Raw genomic sequence first — 27,826 nt, 5'->3', positions numbered from 1 at the left:
CAGACCAGCACATGCTGCCTTTCCACTCCAAACAACAACAAAAAGAGGTGGGGGGTGGTGGAGCCGTGTGTGGATTAGATGACAATTGAGCCGTTGTTTGTGCAAGTGGAAGAAATAACTTTTCAGGAACAGGCCATGGGTCAGGGCAGTGGACGGTGTGGGCGTTCACTGGAGAAGTCAGACTAAACAGGCAGTGATGTGCTTTATACTTATGGCACTGCTGGGAGAAAAAACAGTACGAAACACAGGCAGGACACTGAGGAAGAACAAACAACTTATTGTGTGGAGAGCAAAAGTACCTTGGAAGGACTAGTAGGACTATCTGATGTTTAAATTAATCAGTGCTTTGAGAGATTCAAGATCTGTTCTAGGAGGGCTTTGGTTTAGACGCATCTCTTGATAAGGCTCAGAGGTCTCCAAATCAAATCACTTTGTTTACTTGTTTCTCTGCCTGTAACCACGTAACATCGTGGTTTTTATTAGATAAATGATCATATTGGCTAAAAGCAAGTGAATGGAACTGCAAGGGAAATGGAAAATTCACATTTAAGGAGAAATTTCACCATTAAGGGCAAAGTGCAGCTCAAAGCCTCTGCCTTGGTCTCCACAGCTGTCCTGAATACTGCCTCAAACATGCAGGGAACTGTTCCACAGACACGGAAGAGAAGCCCATGGGTCTCAAAACGTCCCTAGGAGCAATCACAAATAGCACCCAACTTCAACAAAGTACAAAACCGATTTTTCCAGTTCACCAAAGCCTTCCTTCCCCAGCCATTTCTTCACTTGGCATGCATACAAGGAACAAATCCTCTCTCAGCTGCACAGGCATCTTAAGGATGCTGTACATTAATTGTATCCCTACAAGCAGGGAATTAAGAGGGAAAGAAGAAGGCAGAGACAGACACACAATTCCATTTTAAAATACTTAGTGAACTAAGATTATATACTAATGCAAAATATTTTTATATCATCCCAGGACATTTTTGTTTATACTGCTGAGTGCTATTTTATTTGTTCCAGCTTTGCCACAGATGCGCAAACACTGAGAAAGAAGAAAGAATGTGTACTCTATATGATGGCTTTTAAAAAATCAGTAAAGCAAGTAAAATCCATTTCTTAAGAAAACATTCCATTAAAAAAATCACTATATGTTTATAGAAAAGATTTTTTTTAACAAAGGTTTAATTTTAAAAGTTAATAACTGGGTATTCCAGAAGGTTTGAGTCATCCACAGTAATAATTAGGGGGTTTGTTCCATACAAAATGCTTTATTTAACCTTCATGCCTCCATTCAGATAATTATACAAATGCATACATTTAAAGGTTTAAACTCTATTTCAATTCACAGCTCAATTCATAGGAAAGTTGAATACAGAAAAGCAATGCACCAACAAAATATGTCTGAGACACCATTAAAAACGATAACACTTGTTCATTTAAATCTTTGAGAATAGACTGGAATAATCATCCTCTGACAGAATTTCATTAGGGGATTCCCTTTACATTATCATAGGGCAAAAAAAAATCACCATTTTACAGTAAGAGGAAAAAAAGCTCTGAGTATATTTACAATACATACAGTATACATAAATACAAGAACAACACTTACATAATATTAATAAACTTATAACATAGGTGTTGCCTAAACACTACATAGCATATAAATGCAGAGGAAACTATCGGGAAATTAGATCTTCAGATGATTACTTTTATTATTGTTGAAGAAAAGTAATTTTTGCATGGAAAATCTTTTGAAAAGGCAAAAGAAAAGATGAGAAACTACTGCTTGCTTGCTAGCACTGGTATTTTTATTCCTTTGAAGTACAGGGCTTCTATCGACACTATTATCTCTATGGGGTTACTGATAATGACCCTCCCTTTTGCATCTTATCGTAGGAAAAAGAATGAGGTGCCATACATACTAATTCCATTGTTGTGAAGCTTCGGTCCCAAATTAGTCACTTTATAAACTACGGGATGTTTTTGTATTTTTACACAGGAGGATCAAATGAACACTCATTGGTACATACAGCTATAACTACCTGATTAGAAGGAACAGTTGGAGGCCAAACGCAGCCCCATCCTTAGGATTTCATTCAACTAATGCCATAGGGGAATTTACTTCATCCATAAGTGACTTGGCCAAGAATGGTATTTTTCATTATTCTGTTGTTTCTTCCTAAACGCAGCTGAAAGAAACTTTCCAAATTAATGGTATTTTTGACCCCACATGTTGATAGCAGTGTCTAAATCTCTCGTTCACTTGAAGTGTATGAATGTGCATGTCTGTGTGTGTGGGTTGAAGGTTTTAAGGCTGGTGGTGCATGAAACTTAAGTAATTCATTACTATCTCCGTGTATATTGTGCTGTAAGTGCACATGGGATATATAACTTCTTGGGGACAGAGCAGGTCAAGAGAGCATGCTGTGTAGGTGTTCAGTGGAGAAATTACATCACCAAGGAAGCAATGTATAGGACAATAGGGAAAAATATACTATGGTGGTTTTCTTTTGTCTTTTTTTTCTTGTTTAATGAAAAACAAGATGCAAATATAGCACTGAAAAATAGTTTGAAGCCAGAAATGAGAACGTAAGTTCTGAATTTTGAAATAGTTTGGTTTGTTTGTTTGTGAAGATTGTGGCTCAAACTATATTTCCAAAGAAACTCTTCACATGTAGAAAGGCAAGAACAGGGAGAAAAGCAGCATCTGAACCCATGTCTGTGGTTCATGGTTCATGCTTATGGCAGTCCATCGAAGCTTTTACCTATTTGAGTGTGTCTCCTACCAGACACCGAACTCTTGTTTTCCAAATGCAGAGCTAGCAGCATGAAGCAAGGCTTAACAAGTCAATGGACCACCACGCATGTTTTCTAACTGACAGCACCTTGGCTCGCTGACATTTCTGAGAATGAGCCAGGGGAAACATTGCAGGTCACACATATGGATGAGAGGACCCCAAATAACTTTTGCTGTTCTTATTTTCATAATAGCTAAAATTCACATTCACAGTTTTGCTTGTCTGGAGGACTGAATGATTGTTTACTGAATAATCTACAAATCACTCCAAAGACAACTCAGTTTATTTCATAATTTAAAGTCAGTAAGCACAAGCTGCTATAGAGGTATGCTGGCAAATCAACAAAACAGAACAACCAAACAAAATCAACCCCCGAACAACAACAACAAAACCCCTCTGTATTAATTTTTTCAGAAGGAAACCCCAAAAGCCTGGCTCATCTTATGATGGTGAAGACCAGATGCCCTTTCCTACGCAAGAACTCACACACCTAGTGTTGGAGTCAGCCAAACTCCCACCACCGTGCATTTCTAGGGGTGTCTCCTCGGAGCACTGCAGCTTCAGAACAAAGGACCAAGCCCTCCTCTCCAACAAACAGCTCAGGTATAAGAAACTCATATTTCCTTTGTCCTTCTGATGACACATTCCCTGGTGCTCTCCTCAAATCCCCAGTGTGAATTGAGCTCTTTTATGTGCTTAATATTTGGAGATTAAGTTCAGGATGACAGAATAAGTATATGCATGTTCTGATGGGATTATTTCCACTGATGTCTAACAGATTTAAAAATAAGTTGTTACTAAACTAGTGGTCTTCTCACATGATTAACCGGCATGCATCAGTGTCTAGTTTTTACACGCACGGCCACATGCTTTTATTTTGTACCTCCACTGTCTTCCATACGTGAGCATCTTTATGCACACGCAATCCTGCCTTGGTGAATAAAAACAAAAACCCATTCTCCCACTCAAACAGAAACCCACTGAGGGTAACAAAATCTGGGCAAAATGTAGAACTGCCCGAGTACAAAATTCTGCACAGATAAATGGTGGGTACAAATCTAGAGAACAGAAAGCAATCGTTCTTGGCAAAGGCATTAGGACAACCAGTTACATTTTGATCTCCAATAAATTCATTTTTAGGAACAGGAGAAGCATGAGGGATGGCATTACACCACTATTTTAAGACTCCATTAGCATCAGTAATTTATTATTTTTTTTTACAGAAACCTACTAGATTAATAATAATAATAAATGAGAAACAAGGACAGGAAGAGACAGATCTGGCCATTTTCTAGTGAGATCAGTCTACTGATGCAATCGTTTAGGCCACTTAATATTAAAAACTAAACCTTCTCCACTCCAGTTATACCATCTTCTTTTTTGTTATTCAGATAGTCTCTAGACTAATAGTCCCCACCTTTTTCATTCCTTCGTCCCTAAAATAATAATAATATATAAAGTGATATATTTTGTCCTCTCTTGGAGTCAACCATTTCAAAGATGGTATTAAATACCAGTGTTACACAAAGAAGAGAAAGGAGACATTAGATGAACTCATCTCCAGAGTTCAATGCAGAGGATTTTTCAGGAGAATCCCTGTTCTAGTGTGTACCCTAAAAAAGCTCCATTGGGCTTATTGCTGGTTTTTGGAATATTTTACTACAGAATACCCTAGATATATGGGCGTATCAGACATAAATTAGGAAGAAATGCCATAAAACACAATCAACTCCATTTACACCTACTTAGAATTCATATGGATATGAGTAATTTGTAAACTAAGACCCATTCTCATCTCACAAGTATATGACAGACGTTATTTGAGAAAATAACTAAAACTTCTAACAAAATATCTCAACATGTGAAAATACAAATGGCACTTTGTGTTCGCTTCTGTGCTGCATTATTGTTCTCAGAGTACAATTTTATTTTCATCTTATTGTTGACAGAATCCTGTAAATTATTGCTGTGTAAAAGTATAGGAACATCCCATCAGTTCTAATAACAGGCACTTTCAGTTTCTGTTTCATCTTTTAAAATAGATTTTAGGCTACCTTGCTGAAGTGTATGTGCATTTTAAATGTCACAGCTGTCCCGCTACCATTGGTTTTGTTGACATGCTGCTGCACCTAGAAGATGGAACTCCCCTGGAACTGGCAAAGAGCAGCTGCTTATTTCAGCTCTGCAACCTTTATTCGAGATGCATTGTTGTCAGGGAAATACAAGAACAAATAATATCAAACGAGAGTTTGCTGTTACTGTATCTGCCATTCACTGTAAATTGCCAGAAAAAAAAAAAAAAAACAACAAAAAAAACCCCTTTTCATATGGTTTTCATTTTAAGAGCTTTTTTTTTTCCTTTATTCAGTCAAAGACGTTCTGAGTGTTGACTTATTTGACATTGAAGGACACAATATGACTTCACTATATCGCATGCCATCTGCAAAACAGCAAAGAAGCGTCCATTCTGTCTTGCAGAGAAAACACGCTCCCCAAAACGGAATAATCTACTTAACATTTTATGTTTAAGCTTTGCAGGGCATTATTTAACCATTTTTTGATGAAAACCAAAGTTGTTTTTTTTTTTTAAAATGTACTTCATTTAACCTATTTACACCCCATGAAAAATTGTGAGTTTGAAAATACTTTTCCACTATCACATATATTACAGAATAATTAAACTGTTACAAGTATAGTAAAATACTTTCAATGTATTTCAATTTCTAAAGATGCAGTATCCTTATAGTTATTTTTTATTTATTTTTTTACTAAAAACTGATTTACTGCTGCAATTGATCAGAACTGAAGCATTTTTAAATGACCAATGGGCATGATTTTAATAAGCATATTACACAGCAACCGTAATGCTACCATGAAACTGTGAAAATATAACAATCATCTTTAAATTTCTTTGTGTGCTTCTCCAGTTACAAATCACAGGCAAAGGCATAATACAGTAATACAAGCTGGTTTCTTAAGAAGGTAGTATTTCCTTTTACAGTATTTATTTCCAGTTCTTCATCTTGCTTTGTTTTTATAAACTTGCTTGTTTATGTATCCGCACATGGGAGGAGGCATGTGGAAGTGCCAGCACTTACACGCATGGGCGTACGGGTGAGCATGTAGGAGGAGGGCAGACTTCCTGAACCATCTTTAGGCACGTCTGCTCTGGAAGATGCAGTTTCTCACACTGATCTTTCCAAACCAAAGTTCAAACTAAAAAAATAAGCAAGGTATTAATGGTGAAACTTACTCTGGTTTGAGGCACCCACCTTCAATAAAGGAGAAAGAGATTTTTTCCATTAAACAGCATTTATTATCAGAAGATAAATTTATAAATGGCAACTAGAATACATTTTCAATGTGGCTAATGGAAAACGAGACTTATGATCACTGCTATTCCCATTATTAAAGGGGAGAAAGGTTGTCCAGCTATTTGTCCATGCTCTGCACTGTGAGTTTACCCCAAACATCAACATCACTGATGTCATTTTTAACACTGTTAATTTTGTTAGACATTACTCCAGCAAATAATCATATATACAAGTCAGTCTAAATCTATTATTTCATTAATTGTGTAAGCATGATAGAGAATAAGGAATACTGCATCTTCATCCCCAGTATAAATTGCTGTTGCAATGAGCCAATTTTACAGTGCTGAATAAAACAGGTGCTCAAAAAATAATGACAATTTAAAATTTAAAAAGTTCTGTATCAAAGCTGCTTGCTCGTTACGTTTTCATATAATGCTGGCTACTGAGATTTCCTGACAAATCCACTGGATCCTTTTGAAAATACCTGAAATCTGACACTTCGTGGCAGTTTCCCATGTGGGCTGAGCTGTAATGGCCACAGTGGGTATTAACTGTCCTTTACTCACACCGAAAAGCATAAATCTCTTTCTGAAAGAAGGGGGACACCGTATATATTTGTATTTCCCAACTGCTCAATTCAGATGGACCTACTGTGTGCTGCCAAGAGAAGATCTGGTATTTCTGCATGCCACGCATGATGTAAGCCTTCACGACAGTTATGCAATGTCGCAGCGCGGCAGTGGGACACCAGGACTTTTGAGGAAAATGCCATGGAGTAACCACCCTCAACCTCTGCACAAGCACCAAAATTTGGCGGGCCTGGACCACAGCCACTGGTGGAAGAACACCCTGAGAAGCTGGGAGACATCAGCTCCACGTCCGAACACCCTCCTCCCATGAAGTAATTTCTCTTAAAATACTTCTGAAGGGGAAAACCAAAACTGAGAATATCCTCAAAAAATACCTCGGGCCAAAGCCTGAGGGCTCTGGTACAAAAGAGACACTTGCCAAGGATCATACTGGCTACCTGAAACCCAGCGGTAGACTGCTGCTGGTTGGCCAAGGTGTCTAGAGGTAGGGTTGTAGGGCAGCATAAAAAGCACGTATACATCTGCTAGGAAGGCCAAGTATCCATTTTTGCCTGTTAATTAAGGAAATTTAGGGTGCACTGCTCTATCTTTTAGCTTCATTCTGTTCCCATCGGCATGCCCTGAGCCTGTGACCCTCAACGTGAGCTCTGCTTTACCCCCTTGTCACTTTGGGGTTCCTTGAATAAAACCAGACCCTCTTTCTGTTGTTGTGTTTCACATGTATAAAGTAACAGGGAACCGGCTGAAGGACAAGGGGTTCACAAAGAGCAACTTCTGCCTTGGGAAACAAACCTCCTCGGGTTTCTCTGTGCAGTCAGCACAGGGCAGTTCAAAGCTGCACACTGAAATTTAGGGCCTCTCAATTGCTCTTTTCTCACCATTGACTACAGAGGAAGCGTGAAGAAGACATTGGTCCCTCCCAGTTACATTCAGCCCTTGTGAACAACATCAGAGATGATGCCTCTCACTGCTTCTCTTGAATGCTAACAGAACAGCCTTAATAGTTTCTCGTCCAATAAATTTCATTTTCTGTGGGGGGAAATCACAGATTCTGCTGCTATTCAAGTTATTGGTAGTTAAAATGTTCTCAGGCAAGAAAATAATTATATAAATTGAGTTGTACCTGACCTGAATTCTTTCCCAAAACACTGAGAACGACTGATTCATTTAAAGGGAATGACACTGAAGCACATAAAAGTAGACCTTGAATGCAGTCCATGAACCTCCTCAGGCACAACACTGACAATCCGTTTTTTAAGTAAGTAACGCTGTTGGTAAAAACCCAGTTCTGTTGCTCCACGATGCGTTATGGGCTATCAAAAAGCCCCTGTTTGTTTCAGCCTTTTTTAAACTGCATCGACACTCGGCGTTGCTGCTTGAATACTAACTCTGAGCTGGGTACTAAACACTGCCAAATTTTGTGGAAGATGATTACCAGTGTGGTCAGTGGGAAATGGGAGAGGCATTTTTCCTGCTATGGCTGCTGATAATTTGTCCTGGGTTTCTATGTTGACCAGTCAGAAGAGGGGAAAATGAATTTTAACAGTACTGAAGTTCTTTAAGGGAGCTGATAAATTATCCATTATCGGGGAACATTTACGCTGTATTTAAAGACAATCATACTCCAGAGCCTCTAAATGCTGTTAGAAAGTATTATCCCAGTCTTATTAATTCTCAATTAACTGTAATTGCTTTCAGTATTTGTGTGGATACTCTGTGCTGCTTTTTCTTAAAGATTATCTTGATTTCCGAACCCCCACCAACATTACAACCATTACTTCAGGAATCAGAAATGAATTCAGACTGATCAAACATTTAAAAATGAACAAGTGGCATCACAAGTTTAATCTGTGCAATTCCTGGAACCAAATATTCATAATTAAATGCACTGCAAAAGACCTTTATGTATACATCTTTTATCTCTAAGCTATGAAAGTCTCAACACTTAAAAAATCTTGCCAAGCCTCTTCTTTGTCGCATTTAGCTGAATAGGCAGATCCTTGTGAGGAAGGAAAACAGAAAAACACTATTCTGTTTTCACGAACAACTGATGACTAAGAGTTTCTCTCTTTCCTCCATAATGTAATTAATATAAATTGATTCACAATTATAGGGCTGTATGGGAATGATCAAGAATTTCCTTTTATTTAATCTGAAAAGTCTTGGATTGAAAATCCCAGCAGAGGCAGCCACTGCTACCCATATAAAGGGCCATTTGTATCATAACAGACAGCTGGCAAAATCTTGTTATTCCCTAATTCCCAGGGAGAAACATAATGTCTTGCAGAGCACCATTCCAGAACCATTTCTCCTTCCTACTTACAGTTCATCCACTGACTCCTCAACGCTCAGATCTTTCCTTTATCTGTCTTGCTTTCCAGACACAAATAAGTTTTACGTTGAAGGAAATGAATGTACTTAATTGTGGTACCTAGCAGGTCAGTGAAACCATCAGAAAGATTGACTTGAATGGTCTTACATGCTATTCTGCATCCCTGCCTTCTGTTGGTGTGGAGTGAATTGTTGTTTTGAGAACCATTTTACTCATTATTGCTTTTTCTCTGCAAGAGACGCAGCCCTTTCTTCTGTTTTGTTTTGTGGGTACATTCAATTCCATTCCACAGATGCCTACACCCCTAACCTTGGTACCAGCGAGCGTAAGATCTGACTACTTCCTTGCATTCAAACACTGGTCACGGGGAAGAGGATACCTGCATGAAAGAAAACTGCACTTTGAGAACGGGGTAGTAGTTTTCAGATCGGCTTTTTCTATACAAATCATGAAATGATTCTAAATAAGTCCATGGTAAAATACAGATACTTAATATTGTACTTTCAGCAGAAATGCTGCTGCCCCTTTTTTATTTTACAGACTTCAACAACAACAACAAAAGAAAAAGAAAGGAAAAAAAAAGGATAAAAGAAAACGGTTAAATGGCTGGTGTCCTCAATGGCATAATGACAACTTGTGGTACAACATTAAAATGCCACCATTGTTATTGCAAAAGTTTGCTCCAGCAACCCTTCGGCTCCGACGGTGGGACCTCTCCAGCAGGATCTTCTCGCCTACTCCCACGCAGCTCGTCTGTAGCACGGCTCGGGCGTGAGGCTGACATTGGCCAGGTGGTATTCAAAACAAGAGGAAAAGATGGGATAATAAAGGTCTATCGGTCTGGCTCTCATCATCATCATCAATTTGTGGCATCTGATCCTCCAATCAGCAGTGATTTTTCAGGAACAAAATGTCCGACAGCTGAGAAAACATACAAGCTATAAACATTTTTTTCAAAGGACGCAGCATGTAAAATAATGCCCATTCCTGTAGCATTTCGGCTGCTATTTCCCAGGTGATTGTGATGACACTTTTGGGGTGTAACCATGCTGAGGGGCAGATGGGGTTAACTTCAGATGGCGAGGAGAAGAGTGGCACTTCTTTTCCTGCTTTTTTTTTTGTTATTATTTTTTTTTTTGTTACAGACAGCAGGGACAGCCCTGCCTGTTAACACTGTAGAAGGGGATTCAGCCCTGCTGAATTCACTCCGGGTAGTTAAGAGACCCAGCTCTTAAGCTCGGCTGGAACAGGTAGCGTTTCTCAAACCAGCATGTGCCTGCGGCGGTGGAGCGCCAAGTGATCTGAGCGGGAAAAGCTGCGGTCACAGTCTGCACACTTGAATGGCTTCACTCCCGTGTGCTTGCGGTAATGCCTCGTCAGTTCGTCGGAGCGAGCAAACTTCCAGGTGCAGCCTTCCCAGGTACATTTGTAGGGTTTTTCTCCTGGCAGAGACAAAAGAAAGGGGTGGGGGGGGGAAACAGGTGGTGACTTTCGCCTCCTTGCTCTTAATCCCCACAACCCCCTCTGTACGCTTCCCATGAACACCCACTGCCTAGGGGTTTCTTTAGGCCAAATTACACAATTACTATGAACCGAATCTGCTGAATATAAGGAAAGGGCCTCGAGATTTATCATTCCTGTGGCATTCACATGACTAAGAAAATCAACAGGATTAAGGCAACAGTATAGATCCTACCTTGCAGGGGTGATGCGGGGATTAACGTAAGGACAAAGGGCTGTGTAATTATTCCCATGATTACTGTACAAGTTTGCTAGCCTCATCCCAACAAGCTGTACTTTCTCCCAAAACGGCCAGCCTGCCCTACTTTTCAGCAATTTATCACAGGGTGCCAAGGACTTCCAATTATTTATAGGAAGTTTATGAAGGTTTCTAATTATTCGTATAAACAACACTGCAGGACGTTTCTTAGCAAGCTGGTAAAAATGAAGTACGATTTCCCAAGGAAACATAAAAATTCAATCTGCAAAGTGTCCTCTTTATTTATTGCACTTACGTTCAGTAAAATTAATTTTGCCTGTAAGATGTTACCAGGAATGGTCTATGATTTTTAAAAGTACTTAGCCACGGGACTTGCACACAGCTATTGATAAAAACTGATTTACTTCAATGAGATCAGACTTGGGCTAAGAGCAGTTTTGGAAAATCCCACCCCACTGCTTTTTGTCTTAAGTTAAACATGATGCATGCCCCAGGTTCTGTGTCATAGAGTGTCACAGGAGAAGATTAATATGGCTGATCCAGACTTTTTGCTTTCATAAAAGAAATTGCTATAAAACCCCATTTTTGCCACCTTTGAAGGCTGTACTTGTTTGGGATTTCTATCACCACTCTTTAATGTCTACACGTTAAATGCTCTTGGGAGTTACCTTGATCCTACAGTTGAGCATGCTTCAAAACTGAGGAAGTGAAACTGTGTGAGGTCTGCGTGCGCGTTCCTCTGGTGTGTCAAAAGTGATTTTTTAACCTTCCCTTCCTGAAGCAGCTAACCACAACCAGGACAACACAAGAGCATCTCTGCAACTACTGTTTCCTTCATCGGACACAGTCGTTCCTCAGTTATTTGTTATCATTTATGAATCACGAGCAGCTCGCGAGATACCTTTCCAATTATACGAGCCAGTGACGCAACACTCGCTTTGTCGCAGGCAGCACCTCCCTCCCAGCATCTCTTCGAAAGTCAGTAAATGTTTTGCCGAGTGCTCGGAGTTTCAAAAGAAAATCATCGCCAAGTTCAAACAGCCCTGAGAAGTCCAGCTGAAATGGCCGCGGGTGTCTCTGTAAGGAAGTCAGATGCTGTACAGGCACGCGGTGGGGCTGTCGGCAGCATTTGAGCTCGCTGGGGCAGTCCCTCCTGCGCACCATCTGGGCTGCGCTGCAGTTTTGATGTCGGACGGGGGTGGGAAACAGTTGCGGCAAGGAGAGAGTGATCCGGGCTCCGGGCTGACAGGCTGGACTTGCAGCCGGAGCTCTGCACTGGCAGCCAGGTTGCCCAGCTGATTTTACAGCCCCCAGCTGAGCAGCACCTGCTGTGCCTGGGCAGCCGTGGCGGTGCAGCAAATGGTGGGGCACCTGTGCTTGCCAAGGACAAAGCTCTGCAAAACGGGCTCAGATTTGTCACTGAACTGCCTTGCATACGTGCCCTTGCTGCAAACAGCTAGTGTGGAGCACTGTATAGATGTAAGCCCTGCCATCTGACGTGATAGGTCTACCCCAGTGGTCCCATCACACTGCATGGACAGTCTGCAAGTGGAGCGCTTGCCGCTTCCAGCTTCAGCATACTTTTAGGCACTCTTCTTTCAACGCCTGGCGCTGCCTCTGTTGGTTTCTTTGACCACAGAGACCTCCAGAACAAAGAAGGGACGTATTTCCCATGCTTTGGGTCCTTACTCAAAAGGATCTGTGAACCTGTGTCTCTCCTTACCCCAAGATCCTTCCCCTGAAACGGCCACTTCGGCACAGAAAGCCCCGGATCTTCTTTCCCGTGGTAGAAGACCAATGGAGAACCCCAGGCGGGAAGGGATGGAAGATGAAAGAGAAATACCAGAAATAGTTTGTTCTTCCTTTAAAACAGTATCACTTTGGGTAAGAAACCAGAGCCAGCTGGCGGAAAGACGTGAGCGTAGGCCACTCAGCTGAAGTTCCCAGGTGTTGCTTCCAGCCCTTCTCCTCAATGAGCCCTGCTCACCCAGCCCCTACACAGCTATGTGAAAGAGACAGGACTAACCACATTCCTCTCACGCTATTTACACCACTGAAGGAAAATATCTCTTACAAGCTCAACCTAAGAAGACCTTTCATTATTTTCAATTAAATATGTGTTTATACCATAAGAGAGAAAAAAAGCAAGACAAAGCAGCATTACTCTAAAGACATTCAGTAATGTACATCTTGGAAAAGGCATTGTAAAAGAGACCATGAAATATATGATTTTCCTTAAAGATTAATCAATAACATTTTACACAAACCTTATTTTTAGGTAAAGAATAATATTATTTTCTATTAAACACTCACATTATCTGTGGATGGCCAGGTGCCAGAACAAAAAGTTCTTATTAATAGGCAATACTATATTAACTGTGAAGCCTCTGCCTGGTAACACCCCCAAAATGAAGGCTAACCACTGATTCCTCAAGAACTGCCGTAAAGAACGGAAGGTGCAAGAGTTCAAAAGATAAGAAAGGACCAACAGGAGCAGAACTGTCAGAGGTTGGGAATCTGGTGCCAGATTTCCCACTCCAGCTTTGGGTGATGAACTCGAACACTCACAGCTGAAATTCCCAGCACAATCAACAGAGAAATGGGACCTCACAGGGCAGCCCAGAAAATGGTGATCAAGGCAGTGGACAAATCTAGTTAGTTAATTGGAGGAAACTATCCCCAGTGCTTACTCATCTGTGGGGCTTTGGTGGCTCTGGTTAGTGCTGGGTGCACTCCCAAGCCCCTGGGTGGACTACAGCCCTCCAGAACAGAGGAGCAACACATATTACACATATATCACCATTTCAGGTCTGGATTGCAGTGGAGTCGAAGTCAAATACTCAACTCAGACACTTCTACCTTTGTGCAAGCACTTGAGCTTAAGTGCCTAAGACACTCTTGGGTTCAAAGTACCTCTTATTCTGCAGCTCCCTCAATGGCTCAGCAGATGCCAGAGCATGGGCCTCAGAGTTACTGCCACGCACCAAGGCTCTCAAATGCCCATTCAGTTCTACAGAGCAAAGGCAGGCAGTGCGAGCTCTGCCCAGGGTAGTGGAAACATGGGAATGGAGGAGGAAGACAAAACAGCGGACAGGCTTTGGAAAATGTAGGAAGGAGAGCTGCAGAAAGAGACTAAGAACTTGCAGTAATTAACACAGGGAGGAACAGAAAACTGGAAAAAGAAAAAAGATCGTCAGCTAGCTTAATTTTCCGAATCTGTAAGGTTTTAGACTTACAGAAGGTACCTTTTTAAAAATAACAGCCTGAAGCTGTGAACATATTCATGAAAGCTGACTCTCTACTTTCCCAGCTGTCTTTGCAAGCCCTATTGCTTTGTCCCAAAACTTGACAAAAGGATCGTGAAACACAGAGAAACTGTATTCTGATGGTATTCTGCAGCTCTGCAATACATAGACAGTAAACAGTATACCACGACAGTCATTTACACAAATCAAGTGGGACCCAGGAGCATGAGAAGGCTCTTTTAGGCAGTTCCCCGTAGAAAATGAGTATTTTCTATTGTTTGGGGAAGTTAATTAGAAAGTTTTAAAGGCATGACTCAATGCCCCAAATGGAACTAGTCATTTTTTAATCTTCTATTAACAAAACATCTGCTTCTAAGAGCCCTCCAAAACATTGCCTTTTCTAATCCAGATGCCACAATCTGAATTAGTTTAATTACTTTTACCATATTAATTTTCCTACACTACCATGACTCCTCTCACTTAAGCACTTAAGAACATAGTTACAACAGTTACTCATTAAATCTCCCTAAACTCAAGCAAATAATGAATTAATAATGCCGAATAACGACCATTATTTAGTCAATCCTTCAAAAATTTTCCACCTTCCCCACAGCCCAACAGCTGTCTTCCCATATCCGGAAGATCATTCACTCACGGAAATAAATCTCCTTCAAACTTCTACTTTACAACCCAGTGATATTCGCATACTCTAAAGAAAAAATGTCGTATGTTGGTACCAGCAAGAGACCATGAGATGCAAGAGACGAAAGGAGCATGGTCTGCTCTACACCACAATTTCCGACGCGGTACACTCCTCAGCAATTTTGCTCTGCCCAACAACTAGCTGGTATCACAGTATTTGATGTTCAGTGCTTCAAGTGAAGCTGCAACCAAAGCCCGATCTAAAGAGTTACGGGGTGGTCTGCCAGCAGGGTAAATGCCCCATGTAACAGAACTGGGCTTACATTCCCTAGGCAAGAAACTTTATTGGCTGCGTTTGCAGATACTCTGTGGTACTCCCTGGGCACTTGCAGTCCCTTTCATTTGTGTATTATTAAAGTTTCTTTTATTCATCAGTTTAGCAGGCTTTTGGCAACTATGCCATTGAGTAACGATGAGGTAACTGTCTGCCACCAGGACAGAAATCATCCCAGTGATCTAGTTGTAAACCCACTTTTATCTCTGACAAACTCCCTTCTGTTATTACAAGTGAGTGTCCTTTCCCAATTATGTCCCATCCATCCACTTCTGTACATAACTCTCACCATGACTCTGAGTTACTACATCCCTTCTCCATAGCCCCTGCAGTGGTATTCATCATTTTGAAACACTGCTAACTTTTTTATTGCAAAATATACACAAGAGAATGTTCGGGGTTACAGGCTTAGCCATCTAGTCAGACTTTTCTGCATTTAAGCTTTCACTATCCTGTGAAAAAGCCACAAGCTAAAATTCCAGTTTTGGAAAGAAAAAGTTCGAGAAGCACTTGGAGATGAAACTTGGTTTATTGTTTTGTGCAGCGATTCCAAACTGGGCAGGTGGGAGCATAGGGGAGATGCTGTCCCTCACTCCATTCACAAACTACAAAGGACTTAAGTCAAACTTGCATGGTTTAAGAAGTGGCACCTGCCCAGCCCTGCTATCTATGGCCACATCTTTATACATTCCTAATACAGTTTCTACCGCCGTTACACATGGAGGAGTGAGTATTCCCCACATAAAAACAGAGTGAGGTCCTAAGGACTTAGCCCGTAACAAATCGAAAGAAAACAAATACTCCAGCAAACATGCCTCTGCCTATGTTTGACGGTGTTACATATTCTAGTTGGAAGTCAACAGGTCTGCAGGGTCAGGACATCTCAGAGCCGTTCCTGGTTTGGTTTCTGCTACAGGATGCTATGCAAAACATAATGTGTAGTATTTATGTCAGCTGGTTTCAGCTCCCACGTAAACACCAGAACCACTCTAAAACACACAGCACGGTCACGCTGCACCCATACTGATAGTGCTGTGAGGGGGAAAATCATAAATGGAAAACCACAAATAATGGCTTATTACATTTTGCATTTCTACTAAAAATAAGCAATTTCAGGCAGAAAAGAATCTTTTTACAGCAAAAACACCATCTTATAAAGAGCATCCTCAGGCACTCCCAGAGGAAGAGGGCAGCTTAGCTTTTAGACACAGGGGAAAGGGAAAAATGACAACTATTATGTTTTGTGTGATATTTTTATTAGTATAATTTTTTAATGAAAAACATCTGAGCACTTATAGAGTACTTTCCAACTTTAAAGTGCCTTGTGCAGCACTTCATAAAAAAATATATTAATACCTTATAAAAGTCTGCCTTCATAATAGCACCGTGTAACAAGTATCTTTGTGTCTATTCTGCAGGTAGGAAAACAAAGGCACTGAGCATAAGCAGCCTTCCCAAAACTGCAGAAAATGAACGGCAGCGTTATGACTCACATATTAAGAACACCTTACTTTCTGTAGGGAGACCACTAGATCTCAGTTTCATCCCTTTAAATGATTGAAACATTTGCAATGATTTTGATTCAAAAATGTAATTCAATTATTTTGATATCTTTCAAAAGGTGATTTTGAACCTCTGTTTCCAAGTTACTGGTTCACTATATCTCTTTTGTGAATATAATAAATTTGAGTTTTGCTTCAGTATTGTTAAAATATGCAAATCAAAGATTTTTCTGGGAAGAGATTAAAGTTTCGTATCAGTTGAGCAAGTCTGGGAAAATAATTTCTACAAGCAGAATGGGAACATGCTGTGCTTACTGCAACGTCTTGAAATTCAGGTTTTTTACTCCTCGTTCTCAGTCTTAGGCAGAGCAAAGGGACATGGTTTCTTCAGGTGACAACTGAACAAAACAATTTCTTCAAATCAAAATCATAGTGACAACCTGCACTCTCAAACACCAGACAGAACTTCATCAGATTTTTGGGAGTTCTTAAAGTGATTATTTGCAAGCTCCACGTCTGGTAATTCAGACCCAAGTCATTCTCCCACATCACAACATGAGTATCCTTCATTTCACCACACTGCTGAGTTTAGGAACCATTTGCCATTCTGGCCCTTCTCATCACTCCCCCTGCAAGATCAGTATTAGTTAAGGACCCTTATCTATTTATTTCTCCTTTGTCTCTCTTCCCATACTCCCCTTTAGGTTCAGTCTCAGTTTATTGCTACTTTAATACAAAATCTCAGCATACAAACACAAAATACAAATCCCAGCATAAAATGCCTTTATTTCCAGACTCACAAGAACTCTACTCTCCATAACTTCAGAAGGCAAACCCACAACACCAGTCTCAGTCCTGTTCTGCCACTGCGCACACTGAAGACAAAGAGTTAATACAAGAAACTTCTCTTCCACATTTTTGCTTTTTAGGCTTCCGCACAGAGACTTTGTCCTCCAAAGGGACTTGGACAAGGATTGTCAAAGACATTGCTGAAATAAAATGATAAATGTAATTCCCCTAACAACTGTAAAAATACAATTTTTGGAAATGTGAAAGGCCTCTTCCTGTGCACCTGATTCCAGGAACTAGATGAAATCCCAAAAGTAGGGGACAAATAGCATTTATTACCCTTTCTGATCATTTTTTCCTGCCTGATGTGGTCCTTTTATATATATATATGTACATACTTATGAATTGAAGTATACGTATATGCTTACATACATCTCTCTGTATGTATTTGTAGTAGGAGAGAGCATGGAAATTTCCTCCTGCCCTCCAGCCACAGCAATAAGGGACTATCAAAATTCCAGTTCTTTGGGTAAGGATGAGATTTCTCCTTTTATGGCAACCTTCACTCACAAAGGAATTTGGGAAAGGTGATGCACTTCCAACAGCAGCCAGCTGCGCACATGGTGGTAGCAGACTTGTAAACTAACTCTCTTTGGCTGGGGTGCTGCTGGCCTGAGTTTTGGTCTGACCTCCTCAGAGAAAACACCTTGTCTTCTCTGTGGTCCCTAACTGCAAGGGAGATGCCAATTAAGTGACACTTCCATTTCCATCTTCAATAACCGTGTCTCCGATTCTGCTCCCGTCACTCCTCCTGGATGCTCCAGGACTTGCTCCAGCACGTTCAGCTAGAGCAATATTGATGTCTCTCAGTATAAAAATTAAACCTTCCACTAACTGTAAAAACAAAACAAGAAGCAACTCCCCAGAGAAATAAACAAACAAACCAAAAACAACAAAAAGGCTCCAAGGGTTGAGCTTTGTCTCATTCAGAGGGCAGGACCCTGGTGTGCCAGGCTGTTTACAGAAACAGAGCAGTGAAAAACACCTCCCTTAAAGACCTCACTAGTTAAGCAAATGAGTTGTGAATAGTATAAAGCTTTCTAAATAGATATAACAATTTTTTTATCACCATAAAATGTAGAGTAAATACATACAATATCAAAGAAAAATATTAACTGACAAAATACACATGATGAGGGAAGAGACTGGGAAAATTAGAATTAATGTGACCGAGATACCAGAAAATTTTATATCCTACGTGGAGAAAATACTGAAGTGCAGAAAATAACCACCCATCCTACACAGGAGTCATCTTATCTTTTTCTTTTCATGGGAAAGGAGAAGTTTTATAAAATTTCCCCAGTTCTCTGCCTACTTGTTTGCAAAAAATGAAGATGGAAAACACTTGCTTTCAGGCTCTGCTTTCCTTTTTCCTTCTAGGAAAAAAAAGTAAGCAGAAAAAAAATCAATAAAACATTAAAGCAAAGGCTTTTGTGAAACTTACTTGTACTTTTGAGCACGTTCTATTCTCAAAGAGTTTGTTTCTGATTGACAGGTTGCCCTGAAAAGAACAGCACGGACACGAACAACTCCAGGCGCACTTCATGAGAGACGTGGTGTTACCAGAAATGGGCATTTCGTAGCATGTTGCTATCCGTTCCCCATCTGGGACTGAGTGGGCTGCAAGAGTTAACGTCCTTGGAAGCCCTGTAATGTGTTTTTACTCCTCTAGGTCTGGGTGCATCTGGAGGCAACATCTGGGAAAGCACACTGGAGGGAATGGGAGTAGGGAGGTCTTTCTCGCCTTCATGCCACTGCAGGGCTGAAAATGGTAGACCACAATCATGCCTGAGACCTCAGATGAACTGCAGTTCTTTGGAGGTAGAATATTAAGCACTAAATGGCTTACTTAGAGAAAATTTTATTCTGCATAATGAAATCATCATTATTCCCTCGTGCCACACACAGACAAAACACATATGCACCCCATATTTACAAAGTCAAGGGGCACTGTTGCAAATATTTTTCATAACCTAGAGACTGAAAGCAATCACAGACACAATTAGACTTGCTTTCCCATCAAAGTGCCTTGGAATAACCACACGGGCACTCTTCCATATCGGCACGGCATCAGACCTACAATGCAGAGAAACGACTCCCTGTGTGTAAGGTGAATTCAGAGCTCGCAGAACGCGCCAGAAATGAAATCATTTAACTTTCCACGGAGCGGCTATTGGAAGAGAACTGGATGTACGAGCTCCCTGTGGTATGGACACCTGCCCGTAAGTAGCTGGACTCGGACAACTATCCCTCTACATCCAGGCGGCTAGCAGAGGTTCACATTTCTGAACATCACCTTACCAGGATGCGGTGGCCTTGGTGAGTCTGCCTTTATACCCTGGTAGGTATTCTACCAGCAGACACCCTATTTTAAATACCTCCTAAGTTCTGTCCTGAAATCTGAACCCAGGAACATCAACAGGCTGAGGCTTCAGCAGTCCTGTTTATTAAAGTATTTGTCTATCTTCTAAACAGAAATTGCATGAAGAAAGGGCAAAAAAGCTAGACGTGAAGACTTCTATGAAATATACTGGTTTCCACATTAGAAAGCTCAACTGTTTATTGAAACTGGCAGTAAATTTTAAACACTAAATGAAAATATTTCTTAAAAAATAAAAGCGTCACCCAAAACAAATAGAACCTCCTATTTTACTTAAAGAAAACTACTTTTTAAATTAGCTTTGTTTATTTAAATTCCTAGGTTCTGAAACAGCATGTGAACCTGCTGTTGCAGCTTTTTTCACTCAGCAGATTTACGTGCAGGAGGAAGAGCCCTGGGATAAAGGCCCTAAGAAGCACGTAGGACATGAGAAAGAAAAGCTGGGCTTTTGAATAGAGAGTCTGGTGGGCAGGTGACAAAGAGGTGTTAATTTTAAAGTAGGCCAAAAATCTGCACAGTTCAGGTCAAATCCAAGAGGATTATTTTAAAAATGTTGCTTCCTCCCAATATTTGTCTAAAGAAGGGATTACAAACCTGTAAATATCTCTCTGGAACGTATAGCTAGCAAAAGGCATTCAACAGACCTTAAGAAAACAACAGGTTTAATGGAGTTTTAAAGCCTACCGAGCAAAAATAACTATTTTGGTGCCTCTGACTTCTTAAGTCTGCTCTGAAATTGCTGAAAGGAAAATGTGAACAAAGACTAATGACAGGGGCCCTTTCATATTAAAATAATATATGGAGCAACAGTGAGTGAGAGGAATGCAATGTTTGAAAAAGCACAGACTAAATAAAACACCCATGTACTCACTAGCCCTCTCTCTTCTAGGGTGGTGTCTCAACCCAGCAAAAAAGGAACTTCTTGGGGAGGAAATGTTGTCATTTTCTCAGGTACAAAACCACATTTCTGAGATGTTTAGTGTCTCCATGTAATGAGGACACGCTGATGAGGACCCCCTGACACTAACAAATAGGCTTCATTACGTCTGAGGCAAAGGTATTTGCTCTCATATCTCAGGAATGATATAGGCGTTGATCAAGGACAAACCCCTGAACACTAAAAGAAATTATTTGGCCTGGGGGCTATGTTCAGCTTGCGTCTTTAAGTGCAGCCACAACTTCGGCAGCAGGGGCACCAAGAAGACTGATTTGGACCCAGCGCTGGCTGGAGCTCACAGATGAAAATCTGCAGCCACAACCCTGTGTCGGAGCCCCGCAGGAGCTTCTCCAGACAGGGAGGAAGCTTCCTTGCCTTCCTCCACCCACTGGAGGCAGGAGCAAAGCCACAGTTGTGACTGGATGACACCCTGCCCTATGCTCATGGACTAAATCCATTCCTACTTCATGCCACTGGAACATCCCAGGCTTCTGCTGCAACTGACTCCAAGAAGCTACTCTGCCACATTCCTCTAGAAAGTAGTAACTAATGACTGAAATAGCACTGCATTGAAACACAAAGTGGTGATTGTATAGCTACAACACCAGCTATAAAGAAAGTCCTACAGAAGTGAGAGACAGAAAGCAATCACTTCTCTATCAGACGTAAAATCATGCTGCACATAACTTTGAAGCAGGCATCTTATTCCTTTATTGAATTCTTCAGGATGATTCACACAACAGTTTAAACTCCTTGGGCCTTTCCATATGGTAAAAGGGTAGCCACAAGAAGCTAGAAATGGATTTAGCTGTGAGCAACTTTAGATGTGAAATCCAACACAAATCAAATTTCCCTTTAAATGACTATGTAGTTAGTGGGTTAGATTTCTCAGGTCATAATCCCCGTGCTAGGCACCGCTTTGACTGTGACGCATTCACACCACACAGTGTACTCTGCATACTTAGAAGAAAGGGAAGAGCTTTAAATATCCTCCACGCGTACTATCCATTATACCTGTTTCAAAGTCTCTGTGTTCTTTACCAGGCCCCTAACAGACAGTATAATTTGCCTCTTCAATTTACATAATATGGCTCAAATTTACATGTTCTCCCTATTTGAGAGGAGACGGATGATGCGTATGAAAACTGGGTCACAATATGCAAAGGTCAGCTTTGGTACTATTGGTAAAAAGAGGATACCACAGACTAGTATTTGTAGACCAAGTAGCCTCTGGATCAAAAGTGAAGTTGCCGGCCAGTGGGACGATTTGCCCTCTATGGGGTGGAAGAACTTACCGGTGCACCATGTGCATGCCATGGGACATCCACCACAGCCAGCTGCACAGAGGTGGGCTCCCTGCAGTGCCTCTGCAGGCAGGTAGAGCCTGTCATCGTTTGACACTCACGCTTCTCATTACTTAATCTATTTTATACCAAGACAACTGAAATCACTATGAACACACACAAGGCGCTGTGTGCTTTTCCTATGACCACTGACGTCTATCCAAAAGGTGTTTTCATTTTCTCATGCCTCCTTTGCACTGTTATGGCAAGCAAACCAAAGGGTCCTGGGTGTTTGTTCTTGTTCTCCCTCTTCCCTCTCTTAAAACTCACTCCCTTGTCCCCTCATTGTTCCATACACTCCCTTTATCCACAACCATTATGCTGATGAAGGCTATAATAATATATACCTGAGATGTGTTATTTCTCCCGAGACTTAACTGTCTTGCATTTGACCTGATAAATGGTGGCTTTGTCCTGCCACCTTCACCATATTTAGCTCTTATATTTAGTTTCATTTTAGTTACAGATGATTGAAAAATAATGATCCCATGTGAAATTTTGCAGAGAAATTGCATTTTTGACTACTTTGCAGCTTGTTGGTGACATTTCAGAAACATCCAGCCAACTAGAGAGGAGGTTGAGATACATGCCCTCAAAATTTTGGCATGAAAACATATGCCTGCTTTTTGCCAAAATAATGAAATCTTTGACACTTACTGCCAATTTTACAGCTCCACAGACCCATGACTTCCAGCTTCACCAGCTTCACAGATCAGTTACTAAAATCCAGTTTTTATAGCCCATGTCAGCTTCTCAACAGCAAGCATGATTTGACTCTTTGATTTACATAAAACATGCCTGATTTTCATCATCTCTGTTTAAAAGGAAGAGAGTCTGTAGATCTTTCACAAGCCAGGTCTAGTAGAAATGGAAACAGTGATAAGATAAAATTTAAATATTTTTAGAATTAAGTTTTGATGGTAAAAAGAACATGCTAAGTGGAAAGAACCAGTATTGCTTAGTCTTAAATGTTCAGCTGTCCTACTGGAAGCGTCAGCGGCAAATTTATCTCCTAGAGGACCTAAAATAGCAATTACATATCATAAAATAATGCTATGGTTGTTTCCCTATCTGTCTTCAAAGTAAAAGAAGCAAGCTAACAAAGATGAGTCCCACCAGGGCCGCATAGGTGCACGCCTCACAGGGAACAGGAGTTTCAGATCTCCACCATTAACTCCCAGGGCTGACACGAGTGCCTACACTAAACAGAACAGACACAGGCAGATGGGGAATGCAACCCAGAGCTGCTAGTTTTCCGATACTTAAAGATTACTCATTTATAGAATCACACATTAGTAATTTTCTTTATGTTCACTGAAGCAGAAACTAACTCTACGCAACTCCGGTGAGCCAGTTTCTCACCGTTTTCTCCTTGTGGAAAAAGATGATAAACCTGAGCTACAAGATTGACTGCAAGTCCTGAAAGCTCTCCATCACACCCGATACCTCCTGATAGCTTTATTTGACGATCTGGCAAAACAACAACAAGAACCTGATACTAGAAAGAGAAATTCAATAGCAAGTGCTTGTGATTTATGAAATGCTCCAGCGATTACAGGTTTCACTTGCAGTTTTCCCAGTTTCAGAGACGATACGTAATTCAAGCTCGCCCCCCAGTGGCTTCCATGCCCACTCCACTCCACGAAGGTTTGAGGACACTGGTGAGAACTATTTGGAAGTTGGCTGATGGCTTACTTAAAAAAACCGAGGGAACACTCAAAGAGAATTGAATGCAAATGTTACTGTGTGTAATATTTTGTTTCAATTTTTAATGAAGTTCAAAAGAAATGTACTTTCCAACCAAGAAAGCAGTTCATCCTGTCAAAATGCCGTATTATTTTTCCTCTGGTTTCCAAGTGAACGTGCATGTTTTAGTGACTATGAATATATAGTAAATGAAAAAAATAGTTTTCAAAAACATCCTGCTTAGCTAAACAATTGCTAGCAAGATCAGTCTGCCTAAAAAAAAAAAAAAAAAGCCCAGATTATGCAATGTTGAGTTTCTGTGATCTTTCCTCAGAAAGTTGCCTATTCAAACTTGCTCACCCTTGCGTGCATAGCTGTCATAATTCATTTATACTTATCCAAAACTGCACACTAATTATTGTGGGTCATACGTGAATAATTAACTTCTTTTGCCTGAAGCAAAAGTAAAAGCCAAGATAAAAAAATGTAAGATGAGATTAATACACAGAGTATGCTCATGGCCAATGCTACATGTAAGTCAGATTACATCAACTTCTTACCAAGACCTGAAAAGCGTTCCGTGAAACACATTTTAACAGCACAATATGGATTTTCTCACTGGATTACTGGTTGAATTCAGTGCTCACCTTCTCTCTAGACTACACTTCTTACGCTGCAGCAGGCACAAAGACATGACAACATAAAACAGTTAACAACTGATCATTTAATGAAGGTTCTTGATTTGAGGTTATTTTTTCTATTGTATTTTCTTTTCTCCCTGAAGGAATGAACTAATATCCAACATGACTATAAAATATTTCAGGCAGCTGCCTTTTGGGGTGGGGATTCATTTCAGCAAGCTAACAGGCAAGTACCTGAGCTTCCCCTGTATTCAGCAGTGAAATAGAAGCACCTTCAGATGCCAATCCCTGGGTCTACCTGAAGAAGGAATAATGTGCCCCAGAGGTGCCAAACCCTCTTCTATGACTACCCATAGATCCCAGACAGATAGCATAGCCTAGACACCCAGCCGCTGGGGAACCAAAGCTGGAGAGATGAATCCTGCATTACTTTTGGTACAGAAACTCCCTTCATGCTACCAGAGAGTTATAGCTGCAAAAGCTGCAATTACCAACACCATTTTATGCCTTCAGTACCTAGTTTTGAGCACCTGAAATGCATAGCCTGAGCTTCAGTGGTGCAGACTATCTAACACTGATTTGGGTGTGTTATACACAAGAGCTAGTCTGTCATGAGATCACTGATGAATTACAGACTCATTAAAGAATTGGGCAACAACTTAGCAATCAGGATACAAAGAAGGAAATGGATGGAGTAGAGTTAGATTGAGATAAAGGAAGTAAAAGAAGAATGAAAGAGAACAAGGCAAAAGTGTAAGGGTACATAAAATACATCAGAATACAAAATATACAGGGAAATAATAAGGAATAGGGAAAAAGAATTAAGACAAAACCATTAAGAGAGAAAGCTCAGGCATTAATGGGAAGATGTGAAGAAATCAGAATAATTGGAGTGGAGAGAAACCTAATGAAATACCCAGAACGTTTATGCTGTTATAGGAAGGAACTCTACTTTACAGGAATTAGTTTGGGGGGGGGTATTAGGATGGAGCTTTGTTTAGTATTCCTCTCAACAAAAGTCCTAGCAACCTAAAGACATATTGGAAAGAATGATGCAGAGGTGACTTCATCTGAAATGGAGAAGTCATCACTTAATTTTTTAAAATAATATCTCATACTCTTTAGAGTACATCACACCACAGAAAGCACCACCAGGTTCTCAACAAAGAACAGCTTTGTGCTGTATGCTGGACAAACACCATCTTTTCTCCAAGGAGTTACAAGAATGTTGAAGTACATTAAGAGCAGAGAGATCAATAAATTTAATTTAAGTAGATCAGCAGCAGAGTTAGGAATAGCACCGAAACTCAATAGTGTTCTGTCCACTGCCTTTTTAGCCATTCTAGCGGTCACCTTTTAAATTGTTCTTGATGACCTCAAAAAGCTATTCCTGAGTTTCTCCACAATAAAATTACAACAATTACACATCACTGCTTCAGCTGCCCTCATATGTCTGTCGTGGGGAGTAGTAATGACCTATAAAGTTAATAACAAAGCCAGGTATTGATTAAGTATTATCATCACTGAATGGGATCCAGCTCATCTAGGCACCTCTCTTGCATTTTTGGTGAAGGGACCCAATACAACCTATTCTCATTAAGTGACTGACTTCCCTTGGTGGTATGCGTTAGGTGCCTCTGAAAGCATCCAGAAAGAAATCCCGAGTTCTTGAATTTATACTTGGTTTGAATGGAAGGTATTTAGCAGCACCTGTCATTGAAAGGCTACATCTGTAAAAGCAAGTAATATAAGAGCTCAATAGGAGCACGTCTGTAGAGTGAAAAAGTTGGTGAAGATCCATGTCCACACTCTTTCATCTTCTTGATGGTTTTTCTTGGACAAGCTTTGGTTGGTCTCAAGCAATGGTCATCCACTGTTGGTTGAAACACATTAGATGCGTCCATGGAAGCCACTTTTCTGTTTAGTTTCAGCTGAAAGGAGTCCAGTTTATGCTAAGAGTGCTTAAATGTTGAGAAGAAAAACATAGAAAGTGGCGATGACAGGGAAGTTCAATTCAAAAGTATGGTCCTGATCTGCACCAGCATGCCAATACTGGTGTACCTGCAGACATCTCCATTATTTCCATCCAGATCTTTGTCTGTTAGTGTAGGATGCAAGTTCAATTGGTCCTATATTAGGCAGAAAGGAACCTGCTTGTCTTAACCATGCAACACAGTGCCAGCAAAGCCTTACCTGTGTGCGTCCTCCGGTGGGCCTTCAGGTGGGAACTTTTTGTGTACACTTTGTTGCATCCCTCGAAGTCACACCGATGGATGCGCCGCTTCCTGGAGTCTGGAGACTCAGACCTTCTCTGACGCCTTGTGCTCTCAATACTGAATGGTGAAATTGAACTAAAAAAACAGAACAGAAGGAAAAAAAATGAAGCAAGAGCACAGCACATACCTTGGGCCCCAAAACATCAGCAGTAATAAATCACTACGCCAGAAGCAACCCGAGCAATTACTTAAATATTTCCTTTTCTGCAACATAGTCCACAGCACCTCTTTGAAACAATTCATGCTTGAACTAGAGTATATTTTGCAGTATGAAATAATTGAAGTCTTGATTTAGACGTGCTTATTGCCAGAGAAAACACCATGATCCTTGAAATACTGCTCCAATAATGAACTAGTCTGACTTTATCTGAGCTTTATTTCAACTTTACTTGTCCAGTTCCAAACTCACTGAACCCTTCTTTCTAAACAATTTCCTAGATAGACTCCATAATTTCTCCTTGATAAGCTTAAATAGATAAAAATCCTGACACCTTTTGTGAAAAAGTGTTTCCAGCACCCAGATCTGAACTATGGATCCTTGTATTTGGCTAAACGCCTGTTGCTTGCTTTTATACACATTGCCAAGAGATCCCTATCACCCTGCAGCAGTGATTTTTCCATTTCCTTATTTAACAGTTCTCAATTACCTGTAAGTCAATGAATTTTATTTCCTTTCAGACTGATGATTAATAAAAAAAAATAGTAGCACAGGGCCAGGGAACAATCCCCACAGAAATGCATAAGCTCACTGAAGATACTTCATTTACTCCAGTGTCCTAAGGCCCATCAGTCACCCCAATTTTAAGCAACCAAAATGTAACGTTGAAGTCATGTTGCTTTGGTTTATAAATACGCTGCATATCAAGTCAAATCCTTGAAGAAAGTCTGGTACAACAATGTAGTAGCCTTGGGTTAGACAAACTTGTGTCATAAAACATTATCAAGTTGGTATGCCAGGATCCAAACCCTCATCGATTTCCATTAATTATATTACCCAGCTATAAATCATTATTGATTGATCTCCTTATCAGCCCCATTACAGTTATACTGCACAGCAGTTGTGTTCACCTACAGTTATACTAGCCTGCTCAGTTACTTTGAGTACAGGAACAACATTGCCCTTCCTCAAGTTTCTGGGACTTCCACCACATTCCCAGGTTTACTGACATTCACGGAAATGACCTTGAGGTTTGTCAGATACTCTTTTAAACTCTTAAGATGCAAGTTCTCAGCTCCT

The 27,826-nt window shown here is 40.6% G+C and overlaps 1 protein-coding gene across 21 annotated transcripts in view; it reads right to left on the bottom strand.

Annotated features, from left to right (window-relative positions):
* Positions 1-1,248: 1,248 nt before the first annotated feature.
* KLF12 (KLF transcription factor 12) overlaps positions 1,249-27,826 on the bottom strand; it is a 246,156-nt gene continuing 219,578 nt past the window's right edge. For all 21 annotated transcript variants that reach the window (XM_080556836.1, XM_080556823.1, XM_080556838.1 and 18 more), the window contains 2 exons: positions 26,507-26,664; positions 1,249-10,476 (listed from right to left, as the gene is read on the bottom strand). In XM_080556836.1, coding sequence (XP_080412962.1) covers positions 10,295-10,476; positions 26,507-26,664 — 340 coding nt within the window. In that variant the 3' untranslated portion in view covers positions 1,249-10,294. The remainder of the gene's footprint in view (positions 10,477-26,506; positions 26,665-27,826) is intronic.

Source organism: Anser brachyrhynchus (assembly GCF_964034855.1).
Source record: "Anser brachyrhynchus genome assembly, chromosome: 1".
Taxonomy (NCBI): domain Eukaryota; kingdom Metazoa; phylum Chordata; class Aves; order Anseriformes; family Anatidae; genus Anser; species Anser brachyrhynchus.
This window is presented reverse-complemented; position numbering and strand designations above follow the sequence as displayed.